This window comes from Lucilia cuprina, chromosome 4 (assembly GCF_022045245.1).
Source record: "Lucilia cuprina isolate Lc7/37 chromosome 4, ASM2204524v1, whole genome shotgun sequence".
In the NCBI taxonomy this organism is placed as follows: Eukaryota; Metazoa; Arthropoda; class Insecta; order Diptera; family Calliphoridae; genus Lucilia; species Lucilia cuprina.
The window spans coordinates 38182010-38206362 of NC_060952.1; the positions used below are offsets into that span (position 1 = coordinate 38182010).

A 24353-nucleotide genomic window follows, 5' to 3' on the forward strand; every position below is an offset into this window, starting at 1 on the left:
GTTCGGCCATAGGTCATATGAGGCCCGAAAATCAGTAATATATTTTGATGTGTCGAAATATATATGATATAATTATTACCCCAAATCTTAACATCCGTTGTTATAGGTTCTTAGTCTATCATTCTGGTATAGTTAAGTAGATATGAACCTACAGATGTTTTAGCGATAAGCATATAAATGGGTGTTAGCCTATCTTTGAAAAATGAAATATTCATGCAGCCCTCTTAATTAATAGACATTAGAATACTTTTTCATATTTTGCTGTTGATGACGCCACAGTAACATGTGCTTCAATTCATTCTCTGGTGGCATGAATAAAGTCCATAAAAGTATGAGTAAATAAAAATGGAGGTGGTGGCATTTGCCTGAAATTTGTAGCGTTATAAAAGTACAGTTGTGTGTTATATATGAAGAACAATCAATGGTGATGCCTCCTGTTGCCCTAAAGATAAAAATTGTATAGAGAAGATGAAAATAAAGACAATCCTTGCAACTTCCGCATGACCAAAAATTGACCAAATATCAAAAATTCAAAAAACATAAACGTTTAGCAGGGTTAAAGTCATTGCAAAAACTAAATCAAATAAAAAGGTATGCAAATTTATTTTGTGCAGCAATTGTTTCATGTTCTAGAGACGAAAAGGGGTTGATTTGTTACTCTATTCCAGGGATATTACGTTAAACAAGTGACCAATATTTGTGTTAAGGGTTTAAATTTTTTGTAATGTTTGCAACTGATGTTTAAAATTTTAAAATTTAAAGTGCAAATTTTTTGTTGTTTGTCTCTAAACTTCTTGTTTGCTTATTGACCTTGAAAAGCGGCTTATCTATAAAAACACACACACAGAAACAAAAGTACCGGAAATAACTTGAAAACATCCCTGTTATACATTTATTTGTCAAAATTCAATTTGATGGCTGTATTTTGCATGCCACTCCAGACTTTTTGAACTAAAACCAGTTGGCAAATAAAAAAAGAAGAACTTCACCCCTCCTATAATTTAGCAAATCACATATTTGCAAATTGTATTTATCCCTTTTTCTTCTTTTGGCCACCGCACCATTGTAGCAAATAATAAATTTTTAAATCTTGTAATTTTAAAAACAAATGTTTATATTTTTTGCGCTATAAACTCCTCATACACTTGAGAATGTGTTTTTGGTTTTAAAAGATTTATCTGCAGATTACTTTGTTTTTATTATTTTACCTCCTCAACAATTATTTCTATATAGTAAGCCTATTTTAGCGATTTATTTTGTGATAAGTATAAATCCTAAACCTATTTGTTAAAATATTGTTTGACTTATAGTAGGATTTTATTTCCAATTTTTTCTCTGGTTTCAATTGTTTCTCTTCTGTGTTACGGTATTGATTTCATTGATTTTTAATATTTGTAGTTGAATAAATGAATTGATAAATTTAAAAGAAATTTGCATATTTGATTGATTGCTGATTGATATGTTCACATGAAAGCAATTTTTAGTTCATTTAAAGTAAATTTTAAAAACATTATTTTTAAAACCATATGTATGCAATTTGAGATAAGATCTGTGGATGTTGTATTTCTGAGGGAGCACATTCGATTTTTTGGAATATTTATTTTAATTATACCCTTAGCTCATTACCAACATAGGTCCTTTCCCTTATCTTTGTGTATTAAAATCCCCGGGTAAAGAGGTGTTACCTGTACCACTAGTCTGCTGGCAATAATAACTGGTTATGACATTTCAGTCCCTGGCTAGTCTTTGGATGATTTGACATGGGGTCTTATGAAAAACCTCATAATCTAGTAATACGGGTGGCCAGTTGCCCGCAGGACAGTGTCATGGCTGGACAGTTTGTTGAGGTTCCTTTGGGATTCAGGTAGTGGCTGATGCCCAGTAAAGTCTATAATTGGGAACCACTTTGGTGTTGTTGCCGATGACAAGAGATACCCAAAAGAAGAGTGACTGTGCCTAGCATTGGAAATAAGTGTCGGATAAATGAGAAGTGTACTAGGTTGAATTGAGATGAATGAAAGTTTTCTTGATGCATGAAAGGTTACCATTGAATTTTCCTTCTTTGTCCAATTATGTTCTGAGTAAACTGTGTTCATAACAGATTTACCACAGTGTGTCCCTATGAATAAAGTGTGGGCTTACTTGATGGATTGGAACTTTGGTGCACCGGTTACGTCTCTAAGTGCTGTTTCCGACTCAACAGAGACCATCCCATCTGTTTGACTCTAAACGGAAGTAATGTTTTTACATCCCGGAAATTAAGCAATTCTCAGTTACTTGAGCTATCTAAGTTAGGTTAGGTTGATAGGAGGATGTATACTACATCCAATCAACACCTAGGCCGCTATTGAGCCTGTTGTGAGTTCCTTATCGTGAAAACAAAAAGTTTACTGAATGAATTATTTTTCAGTCTTCAGAATCTCAGTTTCCTAAGAATCTTCCTATTTGTGTTAGTCAGGAATGTTATTTCCGGAATAACATCACTTGCAAAATACTTGGATCTAACTTCGACAAATGTCAAGCAGTGGCAAAGAAAGTGCTCCAGAGTTTCACTTCCAATTTTGCATAGATGTGCTCGTAATCCAGTGTGTCCACTCAGAATACGCACCATCATACTTTCTTCAGACTTGCTAATTTTAAGGAAATTTTTCGTCTTGCTCTCATCAGTATCATCCCATAGGATCTCCGTGGTTCTATCCACTGTTTCATTATTACAAGAGGGCTTATGAGATCCTCTCACCCATATTTTTAATTCAGCTTTTGTTGCGTCGAATGGTTTTGCGTTTGTCAGCTTAACTGTCTCGAGCTCCCTTCCCTTTAAAGCTATTACATTTGCTCTTTAGTTACCGACTACTCCAGAGTGGGCTGGTAGCCATATGATGTAAACCTTACCTCTGGAAGAGTATTCAGTTAAAGCTCTCTTACAATCCAATACGGTCTTAGATTTAGTTCTATTACGTGATATCGCCCTAACTGTCTTCTGGCTGTCGGTAAATATAAATAAGTGTTGTGGGCGCCATATTTATTATAATCCAATTTACGCATTCCGTTATAGCTCGTACTTAGGCCTGAAAACTTGTGTTATGTTTTGGTAAACGGTGGTATATTTCTGTTTTTGGATCTTAAATATAGAACCCCAGCCCCAACGGATTCCTACTGGTATATGCTCGAATGTTCCACTTGACCAAGACATTCTATCTGTTGTCAACGTTACAAAGTTTCCGACATATTCTGTGTCTGGTATACGATCAGGTCCATCCGATGATTGTGTATAACATACCAATGTGTCTAGTATACATTGATGACGTTTCCTATAATGTATACATAAATTGCCACTGACGTGTAAGCAGCGCAATAGGGCGGTAGCAGTTCTTCGACATTCTCCTCTGAACCTTTAGAAACTGAAAAGATTACAACAAATGAACTTTTGTAAAACTAATTAACTAAGTAACTAACTAACTAACTAACTAACTAACTAACTGACTAACTGACTAACTAACTAACTAACTAACTAACTAACTAACTAACTAACTAACTAACTAACTAACTGACTAACTAACTAACTAACTAACTAACTAACTAACTAACTAACTAACTAACTAACATAATTTAATGGAATTTATTCTTCGATTGGAAATCATTTAGATTGGTCCATAACTTTACCAACCTCACACACTGCCGTCCGAAATTAAGTCAAAAAAACTTAAGTTCTATGGGTATTGTCATAGAACTCAATAATTACACAGAAAAAATTATCGGTAGTTTATTTTCAATTAACATGTTTTATTTTTTATTTAAACAAATTTTTATTTGTCTTAATTATCTCGTTTTCTGAAACTGTTTGAAACTTAAGTGTAAAATTTTGATTAAATTTTTAATTAATTCAATTAATTTTTTAATTGATTAAAATAAGTTTCTGGCCTCTTTTTCAATTTTAGGTTTATTTTTAATATTTTATTTTGAATTTTTGTGCTAGCAATATTTATAATTCTTAAATAGTCAATATAATTTTAGGCATATAATATTCAAGATTCTTGATAATTTATGAAACACTTTATATGTTAAATATGACAATAAAGTGATTTTTGTAAATGCTGAACGCATTGTTAAAGGTCTAGTATTCCTTTAACGTTGTGTGTAATCGATTAATAATTTGATTGTTTTAATAACCTTCTTAATTGATTTTTAAATAATTCACTATCAAACAGTTTAATTTATTTAATTAATAAATTAATCAATGTTAAAACTTGTCTTAATTATTGACATTAATTGTTCTGAATTATTCATTATTTGGAAAAAATATATATTTTTATTTTTTTACAAATTTTTACTTGATACAATTTTTTTTTTTTGATAATTAAAACTCATTTTTAGTTTTTTCTGTGTACCATTAATACAAAAATTAATTGATGTCATGAAATCCAAAGTTTTTGTTTTTTTTTTCGAAATATATTTGACGCTTCTTACGCTAGCCTTTATGATTTAAGTAAGGAACACATCGGTCCATTTTAAGCCTGGATCACAAACAAGGTTTCTTTAATAATATACAGATATTTTTTCTGAAATAAATTCCTTAAATGAAATAAATAACTTGCATAAATTCTGTAGTACACAATCCACAATTCTCAAAATATCTTCTAAAGTAAAAGTTCTGGAGACATATTTCAATAAATATTTTATAGAGATTTGTACACACTTATGAAGGTTTTCAGAGCGGGGTTGTGCCATACATATGTACATTTTTTCAGAATACTTTTAGAGAAATAGTGTAATATATATACGGATTTCGGATAAAAGTATAATTTTAAATGACACATAAAGTATTTTTAGTTGACTTAACTTTATATTTTTTAAATATTATCTTTTAATTTTTTTCAGGTTTATTCAAAAACTAAAAGGCATGTAAGTTGAACTTATAATTTTATAATTTTAATAATACAAATTTAAATAACTTAAGCGACTCTTAACTTAAATTGAGACGATTATTAAAAAAACACTAGAACATTCGATGAGATAGTTTTAGGTTCCATATTATGAATACATTTTCCACACGAATACAAAATGACAAATATTTAATTGTTTAAACTAATAAGGACTTATTATAAAAATGACGTAAATATACTTCTATTTACATATATAGCCAGACAGACCAATTGATCATTTTTCATAATCTAACAAAAGATGTACTTATTTACTAAAAACAAGTTGTTATTTTTCTCAATTATTTAATACTATTTTAACAACTCAATTGAATAATAGTCGCACTCATATTGTGTTCGTCTTATCAATATCAAACAAAAACAAAAAATAATGCACACGGCTTTCGTTTCTTTTTTTCATTCATTTCTCTTCTGCTAAACAAAATATGTTTGCCATTAATATTTAATTGATTTAGTGGTTAATCAAAAAAAAAAAAATATAAAAAATAAATAAATATACCGCCATGTTACTGTGATTTTTATTTTAAGTTTTATTTGCCTTGTTTTAAAAAGAACCTACTTCTAAAAAAAGTTATTCTTTTAAATAAAAAAAGTACACACATGTCTTAATACTTTGAAGATAATGTCATTGAATTTTGATTATGAAATGTTTGCTATAAGTGATAATAAAAGATTTCTTATCTGGACATTTTTTTGCGGTTCAGTGCAAAAATATAAAATATTATAAATAAATTGAAAATAGTAAGAATGTTTTTATTCGGCTATGCCAAATTTGATTTATATAAATACATACATATTTACCACTATTTTCTCAAATTTTTAATTGTAATGATATATGACAGTTTTTATACAAACATTAGTCCCCCCAAGGGCATGTTACCTTGGCGTTATTGCAATTCAGGGGTATAAAGAGGTAGCCAATACCTCCAGTCAGGTCGGGACTGAAAAATTGGTTACAGTCTACTGCTTGGCTAAGTCCTTGCATAGATTGACAGATGTCAGACCAGATCACCGCATCATCTGGTACTACGGGTGGCCAGTTGCCGGCAGGACTATGTCCTGCCAGGTCAGTAGGTTCAGGTTCATTCGGGATCCACGTAGTGGCTGTGGTTTAAACTCAAATTCTCGGGGAGAGTAAGTGGCGGTTAAAAGACAGATGCAAGGTAAAGTCAATATTTCGGGATAAGTTCGGTGCTGTTGCTGAAAACAACACATACCCCACAGAGGAGTGACTGTGGGACTAAGTGTTGGAAATGTGTTGGTATTAATTGTATATGGTACGGGATGAATGTGAGTGTTCGGCGGACCTTACCCCACCCGTCTATCTAATGAATTTGTCGTGTGTTTTTTCTCTTATGAATGTGTCATATGAATGAGATGTGTGCTGGGTTGAATAATTATGGATGAAATGTATCATATACATATGATAAAATTGGATTTCCCTTCCTTGTCAGGATATGTGTAGAGTATACTCTGTTCATATCAGAATTAAAACAATATGTCCCTGTGAGTAAGAACAATGTCTTCGGCTTATTGCTGGATCGTAGTTCGGTCCACCGGAAGCCAATCAATGGTCAGAGATTAAATAGCTCGAGTACTCCAGCAAAGTACTTGTGCATGGATCGGTCAAAGCCAATGTACAAAAATTACCACCTGAGTTCTTCATTGAAGAACAAAGGTTTTAAAGTAACTTCAAAATACTTTTTCTTTTAAATAATGATAAAGTACTAAAGAGACCACTCCTCTTACAGATTAATAGTCACAGTCAGGTGCCTGCATATTCTATATAACACCGTACAACAAATTGGGAAAAATTGTTGCACACATGAGCAAGATCCTATACGTTGGAAACTACATACTTGATATAGTTAAACTACATTTTTGGTTTTTTATTTTCTGATCGTTTCTTCCTTTAAAAGGACTTTAAAGTTTAAAAGGAAGAGTAAGTATAATTATATTTAGCTTAAATTTGGTTTGGTCTAGTAGGTCAATATAGGTATCGATTGAAAGAGGAGAATAACAGTATTTTTACAAATAAAATAGTTTTAAAATGTTAGAATAAAAAAAATAAAAAAATGTCCTTTTAAATTTTAATCCTTTAATATCCTTATTTTCTATAGTCAGTTTTTTTATAAAAAAATATATGTTATATTTACAAATATGGAGTTGCAGACTCCCAAATTTCATGTCTTTATCTTTATTAGTTCTTTGTAAAAAAATTAAAAGTTAAGATGTATTCAAATTAAAAAATTTTTGTTGAGAATATTTTGTTTAATTTAATTTATTATTTATACCAATTACCTACCCTCATTATCCCAATGTCTGTTTTTTTATCCTAACGTTAAATTGACAGTTTTCAGACAAAATATCTACCAATTAAACATAACCGGTGGTTGAGATAATATGTCTTAAAATATATAAAATTTTATTTCGTATGATTATGACGATTTAGTGATTAAAACATGCATGTTCTGAAATCTAAAATCCACTTCAGGATAATATGATAAGCGCAATATTAATATAAATGTAAAATATAATATAATTAATATAAACATTAATATCACGATGAAAAGCTACATAAAAAACGTTTATATATGTAGACATAAATCTCTCCTCTTAATTTTATAATATACGTATTAAAGGCCTGCTTATGATAGCGCACACGATATTTGTTTAACAAATTGTCGCATTATTGTTGTCTTGTGCAGTCCTTTAATCTCTAGCCCACATTCAGAAAATTAGTTTTTCTTCAATATGTCGCAATTGAAATAAAATTCAACATAAATATTTTATTTGCTAAAATAAATCACATTTGAAAGAAATTTACAACTGGTGTAGGGTATGATATGCTCGGCCAAGTCCGGCTATACTTTCCTAACTTGTTTAAATATTTATGTATATCATGGTTTACTAATTGCACATGATATACCTTCGCACTGTTGTATTTTTAATAAAAACATTATAATAGCTAAAGAGCTAAAGCTAAAGAAAGTCGTAATAAAGCCCCAGTTTGCAGGCTGCTCCTGGTTGATCTTCAACTGCAAAGGAGGGGCTGGTTGATCTTCAACTGCAAAGGAGAGGACTCGGCTAAATGGATTAAATGTTCTTTCGTTAAAGCCTTGGACTGGTGCAGAACTTCAAGTAATATCCGAAGAGAAAATTTCCAGGACGGAAATTTAAGTTAGCTACTTTCTTGAAAATACCGAAACGAAAACAACTTGTGTGCTATCTCTAATTGAGGTACAAAACACAGAACAATCGCTTAAATACTAGAAGATATTGAACAGATGACCCAAAATCTGGCGCCTAGCTAAAGAAGAACAATTACAGGCTTTGGAACTGTTCACATTAGACCCAAAAATCTCTTGTTTGTGTCGACTTTAGTGGCTTCATACACTGTTTCATTATATCAAGTATGGGGTTCTTTTGCCTTTCAGCCCTCGTTGCGTCGAATAGTTTAGCATTCATCAGATTAACTTCTTCTAGATCCCTTTTCTTTTAAAGCAAATACATTCCCATTTTGAATGCGGATTATCACCAAGTGGTCTTGGGTTACCTCATAAAGCTTATTCGGTCCATTATAGTCCCTTATCAGTTTACCTTATTCAATCCAACACATTTTATAGTATTATGGTTAATTCTCCAAAATCATTTGGTCTTTCAGAGCCATCCGTATAATAACAGATTCCTGCATCTCGCAGCTCCTAACATTTTCTGCTTCCGATACACGATCTGGAAAATTTGTAATTTTTGCATAATCATCCAATATGCCCGTTAAACATTAAAATAGTGTACGATTTTTATCAATAAAACCTAATGATAAGAATTAACACATACATTTTTAAACCCATATATCATATCAGTTAGGGGTCTATTTCTTCAAACTACGTCCCCTAGAAACCCGTGTATTATTAATTTTTTTTTTAACACAATTTATATTCTTTGTTGATAATCTTCTGTTAACATTTTCTGTCTAAAATATTTTATTAAAAATTTCGTATTTAGACTATATTTATTGCAGAATTTATTACTTTGCAATGTTTAAGGCATTTTGAAATTGGAAGTAAAAAAATGTTTAAAGATCAGTTAGGTTTATTATAGAATTTATTATTTTTGGATGTCTTGGTCTTAGAGATTTTATAAAGCAGAAATTAATGTTATCCTAACTTCAATTGATCGGAGAAAAATACCAATTGGGTATCATCGTGACAATATTGTAAGAATTATACAACTGATTATCTGTCAGATAATATAAATTTTATTTTTAGTTCGTACTCTATTCAGTTCCTTTTGGGTTGACGGATTTATTTCGAAAAATTTCGAATACTAATAGTTAGTTACAATGAATTTATTACATTAATGGCATTTTTCTGTTTCAATATTTTCCGATATACTTTACTCTGAGCATACCTGATATTATGGATCAAATAGACTTACATTCGCTGAATCTATTGCCTCAAAACCAGCTACTAAACTATAACAACAAAACCAAGTAGTCATCATAAATGTTAACCCTTATTCTATGGAAAATTACCTTAATTTTCTGTTTCAAATTGTGATTATTTCTATTAAATTGCATACAATTCCTAAAGACACAGTAGCAGTAGTGCTTGTTCAAATCATTATATGATTATTAAACAATTTGTTATGGTAATTAAGGAAATGTGTGCCTCAAGTTTTTCTTCAATAACAAATAGAATTTATAGCGCAATGAAATTATTTCATAATCTTTAAATGAAATTTATATTTTACGGTTTAATTTTCGTTTTATAAAATGTCTAAAATACACGTAAAACTTACATTACATATGGAATATAACAATTATATGGATGGCAATCTACTACGTTCTCTTCTTACATGATTATATTCATATACATATAATAATTATAATTTTATAATTATTTTATGATTATTTTGGATGGTGGTGGTGGTAGAACATGACTGGACAGGAAAATCACATGAAAACCATCATCAAATCTACGTAATAAAATTGTGTGATGTGTGTGACGCAATTGGCAAACTTATACCAATATTGAGCAGCAATGGGCAACTTTAGAATTTTGTGACAATTTACGAACGATCCTTATAAAATTTGGTTTAATTTTTAAGCGAAATACTTAAAATAATTAGAATTTCCAAATGTTTTTATCAATTTTAATATGAGCTTTAGTGTAATTTTCGAAACAGAGCTTTGGTCAATTATGGACCAAAGTTTCAGAATTCAAAAGAGTGATTCATTTCAAGTCATTTTTGTTGAAATTTCTTACAATATGTTTATTTCCATAATTTATTTATTAACATTTAAGTATTTTCTGTAAGATCGAAAAAAACAATTAAGAACATCCAGTCATTTTGTGAAGTTAACATTTTAGCTTAACTTGGTATCTGAAGGTCCTTTTGCAAGTCAGATTAATCAGATAATTAAATTGACCAGAAAGTCTTAACGGTCAAATTTACAATGTCTAGTACTAAATGACAACTGTAATCTCTTACACTACCACTTCGTTATTAGTCAGACTTGACATCTGGATAGCTGTCTGGGTTCCAGCCCATAGGGACTGACTACTTAAGAAATGAACATGCAGATGAGCCAGCCAAAACGAACTTTGCTCTGGTTGTCTCCAAAGCTAAACAACAAGATATTTCTTCCAAAGGCTGAAACTAGAATCAAGAAATAGTTATGAAATGTACTTATAGCCTGAAACAGACGAGGTATATCAAGGTTGATAGCAGTAATAACTAGACACTGGGTGATAGGTAGACATGTAAGCCAACTTCTTAAAGAATAACCTGCTTTAGCCTCTAAGAGCGACAGTTTCCTTGATATTTGAATAAAAAACTTTTGTGAGATATCTGGGTTATAACTTGAAGTCCTTTTGAGAACGCTTGCAGCTACAGGAATGCCGAGATTTTTAACGTGAGCACCTGCCTTGATGGCCTTATCTCACGGTGGTCTTTTTCAACCACTGGATACACTTGAGAACGGTCTATCATCGCCGCTTTGTTCTTCAATGAAGAACGCAGGTGACAATTTTTGTACATTGGTTCTGACCGGCCCATGCACAAGTACTTTGCTGGAGTACTCGAGCTATCTAATCTCTTGACCATTGGATGGCCTCTGTTGATTCGGCAACAGCACCTATAGACGTCACCGGTAAACCGATGTACGATCATCAATAAGCCGTAGACATTATTCTTACTCACAGGGACACACTGTGGTAATTCTGAGTAAACCCTAAACATATTTGGACAAGGAAGGAAAATTCAATGGTATCAAATGTATATGATACCTTTCATCCATCATCACTCAACTCAGCACACATCTCATTTATACGACACATTCATTAGGTAAACGGGTGGGGTAAGGCCCGCCGAACCTCCCTTTTATTCCGTACCATATACAATTAATACCAACTCATCGCAGGCAGTCGACTGCGAGGTATCTGTTGTTCTCGGTAAAAGCACCGAACTTGTCCCGAAATATTGACTATTATCATGCATCAGTCTTTTAACCGCCACTTACTCTCCCCGCAAAATTAGGTTTAAACCACAGCCGCTACATAGTCCTACGTGCTACTGGACAGATTTTGCGGTGCTCTGGTGTGACCTCTGGCAATCTATGCAAGGACTAAGCCAAACAGTAGACTGTAACCAATTTTTCAATATCGGTCAGATTGGAGGTATTGGCCACCTATTTATACCCGGGGATTGCAATAACACCAGTGCGAAGGTCCCGCCAGGGTAACATGCCCCCGGGGGGAGCTTACAGCTACAAATGCAGAAGACAACTTATAATCCGAAACAGACGGGATGTATCGAGATTGATAGTTGTTCACACAGGGTGCTAGGTAGACATTCGGCTTCCCTAAGAATGCTCTGCTCTAGACGTTAAGAGGAACAATTTTCTTGATATTTTTCGTAAACAATCTTGGTGATATATCTGGTTTATAACTTGAAGACCTTTTGAAGTTACAGACTGGAACTAATACTACATCTGACGAGATGAGTGGTCTTAGCAAAACGGGGTTCCTTTCGATTCTACTAGACTTTTTCGTGAGCACTAAACTACCACAACCACAAACCAAGGGCCTTTAGAGGTACACCTCTGTTTGTCATACAAGTTAATATACAATAAACACAATAACAATTAAATAAAAGAGAAATTTAAACATCACAATACATATTTGCAGATACAGGGAAAGAGTATCTTAGAAATAATAACTAGAAATATCTGAAATGTCCCTCTAGTAATGTTTGACATACAAATAGACATGCATACAATAAGTATAAAATTAAGGTAGATGAAATAAGATAAATGAATGGGTTAATGAGTCCTAAAAGGCAGTTGGTACTCATTGCTAAAGTACAATTGTATTGGGTCATAATATTATAATCCACTTAATATTAATTGGGATACTTAAAACATGTCCATACTACCCATCAACTCAAAGGAGTGTGTTGCCTGGGCATCTGCAATAAAAGTGGTAAAAACATAATTTTATTGCCCATACACATTCAAACTTAAACATTATTGTCTGCTATAAAGGGGGAGTTATATGTTTTGTTTCCGTTCTTATGATACTATAATTAAGTTCAGGGTCATAAATGTGGTCATTCATGTTTCATTTGTTAAACCATAAAAGAATCTTATTTTTCTTTAACAACAAAAAAAAAAAAATAAATGAAAATTATATAGAAAATCTCTGTCATTAATGTGGTCTCATGTGTTGCTTTTAATCCATAAATTGACTCCTTTTTATACACAAACTATTGAATGTCTTTTAATAACCACAGAAGGTGTTTTTCTTTAGAAATTATTCCTCTACTCTCTCTCTCTCTCTACATTCGATTTAATGTTCCTTGAACTCCAACTGTAAGAAACATAAATTTTTGGTTTTAAATTAACCAAGAAAATAATAAAGTTGAAGAAAAAGGTGTTTTAATGAAAGTGTGTTGGAAAATGAACAAATGAGTTTGGCATGTTTAAAATCTATTTGGGTTTTTTTCTATGCAATAAAAATTAATTTATGCATTTTAATAACAATAAAAGCAATTTAAATTTTCATCTTTCTATAGTTTTGTTTAGGAAAAATTTCCTTTTTCACTATAAAACTACAAAACAATGCTAAATATCAAAATTTATGTTTATTGCCACATACATATACATATTTAGTAATAATTAGTTTAGGAAACAGATGTTGTCAGGATTTTAAAGGGGTTAAATTTATTTGATTTAATAAACATTTTATTCTTATGATCCTTTATTATTATTTATATTATACGTTTTAATGTTGATTTTCGAAAATGTTACCTTTCCATAAAAAGTAAAAAACGAAACTTTTATTTGACAATCGGTTCAAAATTTTAAATAGCTTCCATATAAATATACATATTCCCGGAAAATGGATGAAATAATTACCCAGCTAAAATAAAACGTAAAAGTACTTCCAAAAGAATAACATTTATCACCACTTCAAAAGTATCAATAAGTGATTTCTTTTACCTTCTGTAAAAGTGGTCCAAAGAAGCGAAAAGAATACATTTTTTGTTTTAAATTTAAGGTATATTTAAATAAAAGGGACATAACTCCTACTTCTTTTTCACTTCTTTGGAAGTACTTTTTTGATAAATTTCTCTAGAATGTCAATATTAATACAAAAACCACAAATGTGGTTTACATACATACACAATTATTTAGTCGATTGACCCATATATTGTCATAGCTACCTTATAAAGTCCAATTCTAAAAATCAACAAGTAAGAAATTATAGTCAGACAAGGCCGACCATATAATAAATACCCTCCACCTTTTATAAAAATAAAATGTGATTTAGTTGTGAATTGTACCTTGCCATTTATTGTTTAATAAAACTGTGAACATTTAAGTGAAATTTTGATGGGGGCTTTTCATAGGGGCTAGGGTCATAATTATATAATTCGTGAGGGTCATCAAGTATAGTATAGAACTGGGTTTTGAAGCTTTTTGTCGAGATACGAGTATATTAAACATAATTATCAACATAAAAGACCTATTCGGCGGATTCAGTTGTATGGATGCTAGGTGAAATAATGGACCGATGTTAACCATTTTCAATAGGATTCGTCTACGGTACCATAAATGATCATGTGACACATTTCATTAAATTATCTCCAAAATTGTGGCCTGTAGTTTGATTACAAGGTTTAGAGGGTTCAGTTATATGGAGGCTAGGTGAAATAATGGACCGATGTTAAACGTCGTCCCAGGGATAATAGAATATCATATACCAAATTTTATTGAATTATCTTAAAAATTGCGTCCTATAGTTTGAAAACAAGGTTTACTAAATCGACTGAAAATTTGTTTCTTTCTGAGCCGATTGGTTTACTTAAGATGGGTTAGGACCAATATTATTTGCGTTACAAACATCAGCACAAACCCAATATACCCTCCCCACTAAAGTGGTGTAGGGTATAATTAAACGAACATTATTCATTAACAAAAACATTATTCGCCGCAAAAATATCGAAGAGCTTTACATGAAGACCTATCCTGTTGGCCTAATTTTACGTTATTATTCTCTTAACCACTGGATGAGCTGACTAGACTAGATTTGCCCATATTACACGCCGGTGTTTTAGACATCATTCTGCCGGTCCATGTACAAGCACTTCGCTCATGTACTCGAGCTTATTCAGAATTATAAACTTTACTGTGTATCAGTCTTTGAAACAACATTCTCTTCTCGGTAATTTGGTTTTAAACCACAGCAACCATGTGCCACCCGAATGGACCTCTAATTTCTTACGCCTAGTCCAACAGCCACTCCTTATCGGTAAAGCTCCGAGCTTATTCAGAATTATAGGATTTACCATGTATCAGATTTGAAACAGACATTTACTTCCCTCGAATTTCGGTATAAACCCAGAACCCCGAATGTGCCGGGATTATGTGGTTCTCTTATTCATCACTAGTTTATAGTTCCGGCAAACTAGAGGTACTCTAGTACCCAGAATTGCAATTACACGAAGATGGGATCTTTCATCAAGGTAATATGCCCGCGAGGAGAATTCAACATTAATAAATTGTTTTACGATTATTTTCTGATCTGCCGATAATCAGTAATAGCAAACAAAAAGGGCCACTTCTAATACAAAATTGAGTTTATAATCTTGTTTTAACAATATTTGATAAGTGTGAGGGTGGCGTTAGGCCCTTTAAGTAAGACCTTTTTAGTGATCTTATAAAGAACGAAATGTCGAAAGATTTATTTTAATTTCGTATATCGTTCATTATTTATTTTTTGCAGTCCGCACTCATTTGTGTCACATTATTTAGAGAAATCATCGAATAATTTCGTCATAGACAAAGAAAAAAACACTTAACAAAAATGACGTTGTATTGATCATTTTATACTATTCTAGAAATAACAAGAACAATTTGTATGTATTCGACAAACAAATTTAGTGTAGACAAAAATAAACAGAAAACACAAACGAAAACAAAAACAAAAAATGTAAACAACCTTAGAAAAAAACCATAACAACATGATAAAGCGAAAAAGTGTTGATAAAAACAGAGAGGGAGAGTTAATTTAACCATAAAAATTTGTTTATATCAAACAATATTGCCATTATGTTCATTTTAGAAGTACAGGGTATTTTGGGCAAATTTTATTTAAAAACTTGAAGAGACAAGAAACTAATAAATTGCAGCAAATTGAATAATAAATTATTATTAATCGAAAAACCACTTTAGAAAATCATTATAATGCATTAATTGCGGTTTTAGTTAATTCTGAAAATATAAAAGATTAAATGGGATTCTGAGTAATCATATAATTATATATACTTCCTATATCAAATATTTAAAAAAACTGTCATTCAGCAGGCCAAATATGAACAAATTGTACCCACGAGTTTGTTTACTTTTCCCTGCTTTAGGTAGAAGAGGAAACAAACTCGCTGGGAGTTTACTATTCTGAATGGGCCTGTATAGGTATAACTTTTGAAAGCTTCCTTTGTATAAATGCTATTGCTAGTCCAAAATGATATTTATACCCTACATCACTTTAGTGGGGAGGGTATATTGGGTTTGTGCTGATGTTTGTAACATACAAAAATATTCGCCCTACAAAGTATACTATTCGTCTGAGAATCGTTTTCTGAGTCGATTAAGCTATATCCGTAAACCTAGTGCGCAAGGTACAGTCCGTAATTTTTAAGATAATTGAATGAAATTTTGCACAAACGGTTTTTAGCCCAATAACGAAGCCTATTGAAAATTGTCAAAATCGGTCCATTATTTCGACTAGACCCCATACAACCATACCCCATGAATAGGGCCTTTGGGCTTATAATTAAGTTAAATGATATGTCATGTCAACAAAAGTTGTTAAAACTTAGTTTTATATAACTTTAAATGACACTACCGGTAATTGTAATGATTGGGCCTCAATTGACCCTAGCCCCCATACAAACTCCAGTTTAAAAAATAACTTGAAGGTCAAAATTCACTATAAACACTAATAACACTTTTAAATTCTCCATAAATAACTTTGAAGTAGACGTAACTTCCTCTAGGTCCATATTTACCCCTACTCCCTTATGAGCCCTCATGTAAAAATCTCTTTATTTAGATGATATTGTGCGAAATTTGACAACGATATAATTATTAAGTAATAAGTTATTTACGATTGATAATTCATTCATTATCATCGCCAATTAGCGACCGATCCGGGAATGATTTATATACATACTCATAGTGGAAGAACTAGTAGAACCAGTAGTACCGAAATCGAATACAATCCGTTGTAAAAAGTGAGCTTCCTACAGTAGTTAACATTTACCCATGTGATAGAACCTAGTATTCATTTTAGTTGTCTCCGGCAGATTAGTGGTTAGTGTTCTAGTCTGGTAGACCGGAGGTGGTGGGTTCGATTCCCACTCGTGGCACTGGTTAAGGAGCGCACAACAGGCCCGATGGAAGCCTGTTCGGATTTGATGTGTATACACCTTTCTTTCAAACTAACTAACGCATCGTTGTCAATATAAGAATGCATTGTTGTTATTTTCATTACGCTTTGTTGGTTTTTTAGCAATGCATCGTTGTGATTTCGATAGAGCATTGTCATAATTTCGACAACGTAACGTTCTGTTTAATAACATAACATTGTCACTTTGATAGCACATCGTTTTCAGTCCGAAATTATACCCCGTAATTTAACTATATCATGTAAGTATTAAGTATTAATTATTTTTTTTTTTGTATTGATATGATAACTTGGTGTATTTTTTATATTTTTATTGTTGATTTGACAACTATTCGTACATAATTTAACAGCGGATGTTATTGAAAAATTCATGTGTAAATTTAAAGCGTAAATTTCTCTCTGTGTTCAATAACACTTTGGAAATCGTATTCAAATAATGGTGAAATAATAATTAACCAATTCCTTATAAAAGACAATTTTTAAAATCGATATATGAAAAATCTTTAAGATTGTATAGTATAACATTCTGAATTGTTAAAATACTAATTAATTTAAAATGTTTACAATTAGTTTTTATAATTTACATTAAAATCCTTATAATTCAGATCTTGTTGTTAACAAGATCTGAATTATAATATAACATTTGTTTTCAAAATATATGAATATTTTATACTGATAAAATAATTTTATTGCTTTCTTAAATATTCATCGAAATAATAGACAGCCAACGAGGGATCACTGTGATTCATCATCTTGGCCAAGTCGTTTGTATAACCAGACAATTTACGTACAGTTTCAGCTTGTTTGCTCAAGAAATTCTCCTCTATATACTGAGCCATTTCAGGGTCACGTTCACTAGCATGAAGAGATCGAGTGTGAATATGAATAGCACCGTTGAACAATTCTTTCTCAGTATCTAAGGCTATAGCCAAAGAGTGCAATTCATCGGTTTCCAAGTTTATAAGTTTTTTCTCAAGTCTAGCGGGACTTTCGTGAATAACATTCAAATCAAGCTTGCCACCACGGCGGGACAATTGTTTGATAATTTCAATGCCGTCATCGAATGAACGATCGGAGAGACCTTGATAGAGTCTTTGAAAGCCAGGTCTATTCTTTTCGCGGGAATTGAAGTATGTGGCCATCAACAAATATTCAAAAGATTTAATAAAATGGGAATTAATATAAGCCTGAACCTCTGGTTCGATGTGATTAATACCACCATTACGGGAACTACAAATGGAGCCTAAGTATTGATATTAAATAATAAAATATGTAAATACTGTTGTTTAGCTAAAAACATTTACTTATTACATTCCCAATAATATATTTAAATACTCCTTAACAATAATATACTCACCAGAGTAACTATCACCAGAACAAGCTCTAATTACATGATTGTGACAAACATCTTCAGTTTTTGTCACGGCACAAATAACCGCCAACAAAACAACAACAATAAAAGTTTTCATTATTTCGCGTGTTCTGTACATGTTATTTTGTTCGATTGTTACAAGCATCTAATTTATATTTTCTTGAGTAAAATTATGTTTTAAAGAAAATAATAAAGACTCACTGCGGTTTAAATTCTTTTTTCTAAGTATATTCTTAAAAAAATAATTAGATTATGATTAATCACATAAATATGTAGCATCAGAAAGTTATATTTAAAGTTCCTAACCATTTCTTAGTTCTAGTTTAGAGAAATAGCTAAAGTATATTGATAGAGAAGCTAATCGCGATCCTAAAACTGTTCGATCTCGAAAACTTCTTTAAGCTTTAATGTAGTATTTAGAGGGTTTAGAGCAGTAGTTTACTTGAATGTTTAAATTGTTTTAAAATTTGGACAAACTTGAAATTACAGATTACTTCAGAATTAAATAAAATAGAAGAAGAATTGGATAAAATGCTAATGCTTACTGCATTTATCATATCTAACATCATAATGCATAGTCTTATATTAATTGTCAAGAGAACGAGTTCCCGAATTAATCACTTAGATCCAAGATAGTTGGCTAAGAATCTGTAGTGGTTTCGTAGATATCTGATAATAATCTAATAAGTATAGTTAGTTAATTAGTTAGTTAGTTAGTTAGTTAGTTAGTCAGTTAGTTTGTTTGTTTGTTAGTTTGTTAGTTTGTTAGTTTGTTAGTTTGTTAGTTTGTTAGTTTGTTAGTTTGTTAGTTAGTTAGTTAGTTAGTTAGTTAGTTAGTAAGTTAGTTAGTTAGTTAGTTAGTTAGTTAGTTAGTTAGGTAGTTAGTAAGTTATATAGTTTGTTTGTTAGTTAGTTAGTTAGTTAGTTAGTTAGTTAGTTAGTTAGTTAGTTAGTTAGTTAGTTAGTTAGTTAGTTAGTAAGTTAGTTAGTTAGTTAGTTAGTTAGTTAGTTAGTTAGTTAGTTAGTTAGTTAGGTAGTTAGTAAGTTATATAGTTTGTTAGTGTTTTAGTTAGTTAGTCTAATAACAATCCACATTACTAAAATAAAATACAAGTTAGACTTTAGACTACATTATTAGTTAGACCATAAGCTAGACCATAGACTAATCTGGCTATATTCTATTCTATAATCTATTCTATAATCTATAGCCTGATCAAACTTACAGTTTAGTCACTACATGGTCAGTTTTTACCCGTTTACAATATATAGTCTAACCAATGATTACAGACACCTAAAGATGTCGCAAAATAAAAACAAGTAGGAAAGTATAGTCAGGCCTGGCCGACTTTAGACTACATTATTAGTTAGACCATAAGCTAGACCATAGACTAATCTGGCTATATTCTATTCTATAATCTATAGCCTGATCAAACTTACAGTTTAGTCACTACATGGTCAGTTTTTACCCGTTTACAATATATAGTCTAACCAATGATTACAGACACCTAAAGATGTCGCAAAATAAAAACAAGTAGGAAAGTATAGTCAGGCCTGGCCGACCATATAATACCCTACACCATGAGTATATTTTTAAAATTTTTACTTTTTAATTTTTTTCATAAAGAAACTTTTATGTTGAATATTAATTCAACATAATTCCAAAATATTTAAGCAATTCATTGATAAAAAAACTAAAATTTCTAAATAAGGCTTTATATAGGTCAAATATGGGGCGATCCTTGGCAGATTTGGGAAAAGGATATATTTCTAAATAACAGTTAGTCTTTTAATTTCAATTTTAGTCGTTTAAGACATTTTTGAAGGGGGGTTTGTATGGGGGCTAGGATCAAATAAGGGTCGATCCTTACGAAAATCTGCAGTGTCATTTATACTTATATAAAACAATTTTTAGAGAGATAGCAGAATATTTGACGTAATTATGTCATAAAAAGTTCAAATCGGGAGGTACGGTTGTATGGGGTCTAGGTGAAATAATGGACCGATTTCAACTATTTTCAATAGGCTTCGTCCGAAAAACATGCTTGGTCCAAATTATCTTGAAAATTGCGGCCTGTACCTTGCGCACAAGGTTTACATGGACAGCCAACAGGCCGGACAGACGGACGGACGGACATGTCTTAATCGACTCAAAAAATGATTCTGAATCGATCGGTATACTTTAAGGTGGGTATTGGACCAATATTTTTGTATATTACAAACATCAGCACAAACGTATAATACCCTCCCCACTATAGTGGTGTAGGGTATAATGAATAAAAATGCGCATTTAATATTGAAAATGCTGATGATGCTGTCGAAGTGAATGTCATCAAGTAATTTGTAAACAAACTATTGGACTGCATATATTAATCAATTGATTGTTTTTTTTTTTAAGGTTTAAAGGTTTTCAATAAAACCCAATCGTAAGATTAGTAGTTCCCCAGAAAATTTTAAACAAAATAGTCAGCCAACTTTTTTATATTATAATTTTATTAGCGAAAGAGAGAGAGAGAGAGTTAAAGAGAGGGAAAAACAAAATTTATTTAATAATAAAACACTTTTTTTTGTTTTGAAGCTTTAAATTATTTTTATTTAATGATTTATTTATTATTTTTGTTCTTGTTTTTTAACTAAAGATTAAAAACCAAGAACTTTGAAATTATCACAATTATAGTAATGGAATAGTATATTATTTGGATTATATTGTTGAGTGCTACATGTGTAATATTTAGATTTTATTTTATAATTTTTGTAACATTGGTAAATTATAGATAAACAAAATGGAGAAAAGAAAAATATGATAATGTTAATAATACTCAAATAAAAAAAAACGAAAAACAAAAATCCAATTTAATGAAATAATAAAACTAAAAATGCTTTTTTTTAACAAAGAGTTGAAGTTGGAAAATGTTTTATTAAGTGATCTTATTCTTGGTTACAAATTTCTAGTTAATAGATGTTGTTGTTGTTCTTTGTTACTCTTTGCTGTTTGCTAAATATTTTGTTAAATGTCTTGATTTCAAAATAATTTTTTGAAATAAATTTATTGCTTTTGCAAATATTCATCGAACAAATAGACGGCCAAAGAGGGATCTTGTTGGTTCATCAATTTGGACAAATCGTTGGCATAACCAGACAATTTACGTACAGTTTCAGCTTGTTTAGTCAAGAATTTCTCTTCCAAATATTGAGCCATTTCGGGATCACGTTCACCGCTGTTAGCGTGAAGAGAACGGGTATGGACATGGATAGCACCGTTGGACAATTGTTTTTCAGTATCCAAAGCCATGGCCAAAGAGTGCAATTCATCGACTTCCAATTGCAAAGCGCTCTTGGTGACGGTAGCAGGACTTTCGTGGACAACATTGAAGTTAGCCTTGCCACCACGACGGGTAATTTGTTTGATCATATCAATAGTATCATCGAATGAACGATCGGAGAGACTTTGATAGAGTTTTTGGAAACCGGGACGATTCTTTTGGTAGGAGTTGAAATGGGTGGCCAACAATAAATATTCATAGGATTTAGTCAAATGAGAGTTAATATAAGCCTGAATTTCGGGTTCGATGTGTTCAATGCCACCATAGCGGGAGTTACAAATGGAAGTGCCTATTGTGTATACAAAAAAGTAAATAATATTTGGAGTTATTTAAATGAATTAACATAAAGTTAAAGTTATTAAAGAGAAAATTAAAACAAACTAACTACTATTTGCTGGGCATTTTACTTTTAAGCAAAACGCTTAGGCTGATAGTAAAAGTAATTTTTAGACTAATTAAACAAAATCTTGTTAAATACTAAATTTAAATTCTTACTTTCACTAGCAAACATTCCGGTTATAGCTTGTTAAGGTTTTTTTTTTGTTTTTGTTATTTAGGAAAAAAAGAATAAAAAGCATCCGGAAATTATTAACAAATTATTTAGGCAATTAACTGAATTTTAACATCAAACACATAACATTAACATTACTTTACACTGGCACTGTTAACTAGCTAATGTTACTACAATTAACAGTAAACCATTAAAGAGAAATGTTAAAATTATTTAGCTTAATGTTAACATTACATTAACCTGCTAATAATACATTAATTTTCTACATGTTATTACAAAAAACATTGAATACTCACCAGAGAGTGTGGAAGAGGCACAAGCGCTCACTACATTGGAGTGGCAAACTTCTTCGGTTTTTACTACGGCGCAAATAGCAGCCAACAAAGCAACAACAATAAAAGATTTCATCTTTGTTTTACGATTTTTCTTTCTTGTTTCTAAAAAAGTATGTAAAAAAACACAATTATAATGAAAAATTTTCTTCAAAAACTTCAAGATTTTTTTTTAAATTAAAATTTTGTTTTGCTATTAAACACAAATATTGTTTTTGTTTTCTTTTTAAATTATTCTATTATTCACACCTCAAAAACAATCGATATTTTTATAAAATTACACTGCGTGTGTGATTTCGTTGAATTATTTGAATGGAATACTTTATATTCTCTCGTTTTAATTGCTTTTTAAATAGAAATTTCTTGATTTTCTTTTTTTACTCTTTAACATTACTCTAGAAAACCGTTATCTAATGCAATTTTTCGTTGTTTTATTTAAAATCCCACTTACAATTTGTTTAATTCCTTAATTCACTAATTCTTTATGAATATGATATTTTAATATTCTTTGTTTTTGTATTCAGTTTTTTTCGGTTTCTTTTTGGGGTCTTGCTTGTTTAATAGACACTTTGGAACTGCTGTTTATACTGCTGTTTGGTTCGATACTTGTATACACACCATATTCCCAAAATGTTCATTAGTATGTGTGTTTGTTTGTTTTTATTATTATTATTTTTATTTGCACTCACTCTCTGTACGGGAATTTTCTCTCTATTTTGATTTTGTTTTCGTGCATATGTCAAATATGGCTTAACCAACATGGCGGCTGACTTTTTCAACTACTAGAATATAAAAGCACTACACCAAAATTATCTTCTGCTGTGGTGGGGTGTGTTGTACATGAGTCACCATCATCATCATCATACTACGTTACAAAGTAATACACATACTATAAATTCATGTTTTCCAAAAAGAAATTTCAATCAGAGTTATCGTGTACACATTTGGGTACTTAGCAAGATATTTTATTGTCAATCAATTGGCATAAGATAATGATGAACTAGATTAAATTGTATGTACAGTATATAATATATTTATTTGAGTTAGCAACAAATATTAGCATATGTAAATTACAAAACTAAGATAATTTACGAAAAAACAGGGTTGCACTTGTTTAGATTTCAAAGTTCATATTGATCAAAAGATCTTTATGGAGATCCAATTCATTATGGAATAGATAAAAAACATGTTACTACCTATTAACTGGCACTCGTTTAATCGTTTGCAGGGGGTCATGCTAAGGTCAAATCCATTTTTGTTATACAACAGGAACGGATCATCTGTGATTTAAAAAAACCCCGTTACTGCATTGTTATACCCGGCGTTGCCCGGTGTTTTAAGTGATTTCATAATATTATACTTAAGTATTCATTTATTCGTCAATTCTTAAGGTTTCCTTATGAATAAATTCCTTCTAAAATTTACGATACTATAAAAAGGCGTATTTGCTTTAGAACAGAAAAGTTGGTCTCTAAGCATAAAAATAGTTTTTTACCTCTTTTGTCCTATTTTTTGTCCACTTTTGGTTTAACTTTCGCAACAGTACTATGCTAATTCATATTTCTGAAACTTTTGGCTTTAGTAAAGACAATAATTGGTATTTATGCTCAAAAGTACTAATTTTGACCGCGCCCTCCTTGTCCATGTTTTAAAAACCAAAAAGCCTAGAATAGATCTACCAATGTTTCAAATTTCAAGGAAATCGGTTAAAGTTCATCCAGAAATAGTTGTCTATACCCAGCAGTTCGACGGGACAGTCCTGAACTGACCGCTTTACCTACCACTTGTGGTGGCCCCTAGCCACCTGACTACCCAGGTGACCAACCATTTTAACATGGGCTTGTCCTACGAGGAAGTCAATCGTCACTCTGCACCCTACAAAGAGAGAGTAAAGAGACGATTGCCT

At 31.3% G+C, this 24353-nt stretch overlaps 2 protein-coding genes across 5 annotated transcripts; both read right to left on the bottom strand.

The window, feature by feature from the left end:
• Window positions 1–17191: 17191 nt before the first annotated feature.
• LOC111690447 (soma ferritin-like) lies at window positions 17192–18430 on the bottom strand. Its single transcript, XM_023452925.2, has 2 exons — window positions 18270–18430; window positions 17192–18155 (listed from the first exon to the last, which is right to left on the bottom strand). The coding sequence occupies exons 1-2, from the start codon at window positions 18427–18429 to the stop codon at window positions 17599–17601; spliced, it is 717 nt and encodes a 238-aa protein (XP_023308693.2). The 5' UTR covers window position 18430; the 3' UTR covers window positions 17192–17598.
• Window positions 18431–20936: 2506 nt separating this feature from the next.
• Window positions 20937–23053, bottom strand: LOC111690438 (soma ferritin-like). 4 transcript variants are annotated; one of them, XM_046949733.1, is made up of 4 exons: window positions 22899–23053; window positions 22412–22552; window positions 22100–22126; window positions 20937–21893 (listed from the first exon to the last, which is right to left on the bottom strand). In XM_046949733.1, the coding sequence occupies exons 2-4, from the start codon at window positions 22521–22523 to the stop codon at window positions 21328–21330; spliced, it is 705 nt and encodes a 234-aa protein (XP_046805689.1). In that variant the 5' UTR covers window positions 22524–22552; window positions 22899–23053; the 3' UTR covers window positions 20937–21327. The 4 variants fall into 4 exon arrangements, with proteins under 4 accessions (XP_046805689.1, XP_046805690.1, XP_023308682.1 ...); XM_046949734.1 differs by lacking the exon at window positions 22899–23053 and adding an exon at window positions 22697–22843; XM_023452914.2 differs by lacking the exon at window positions 22100–22126.
• Window positions 23054–24353: the final 1300 nt, after the last annotated feature.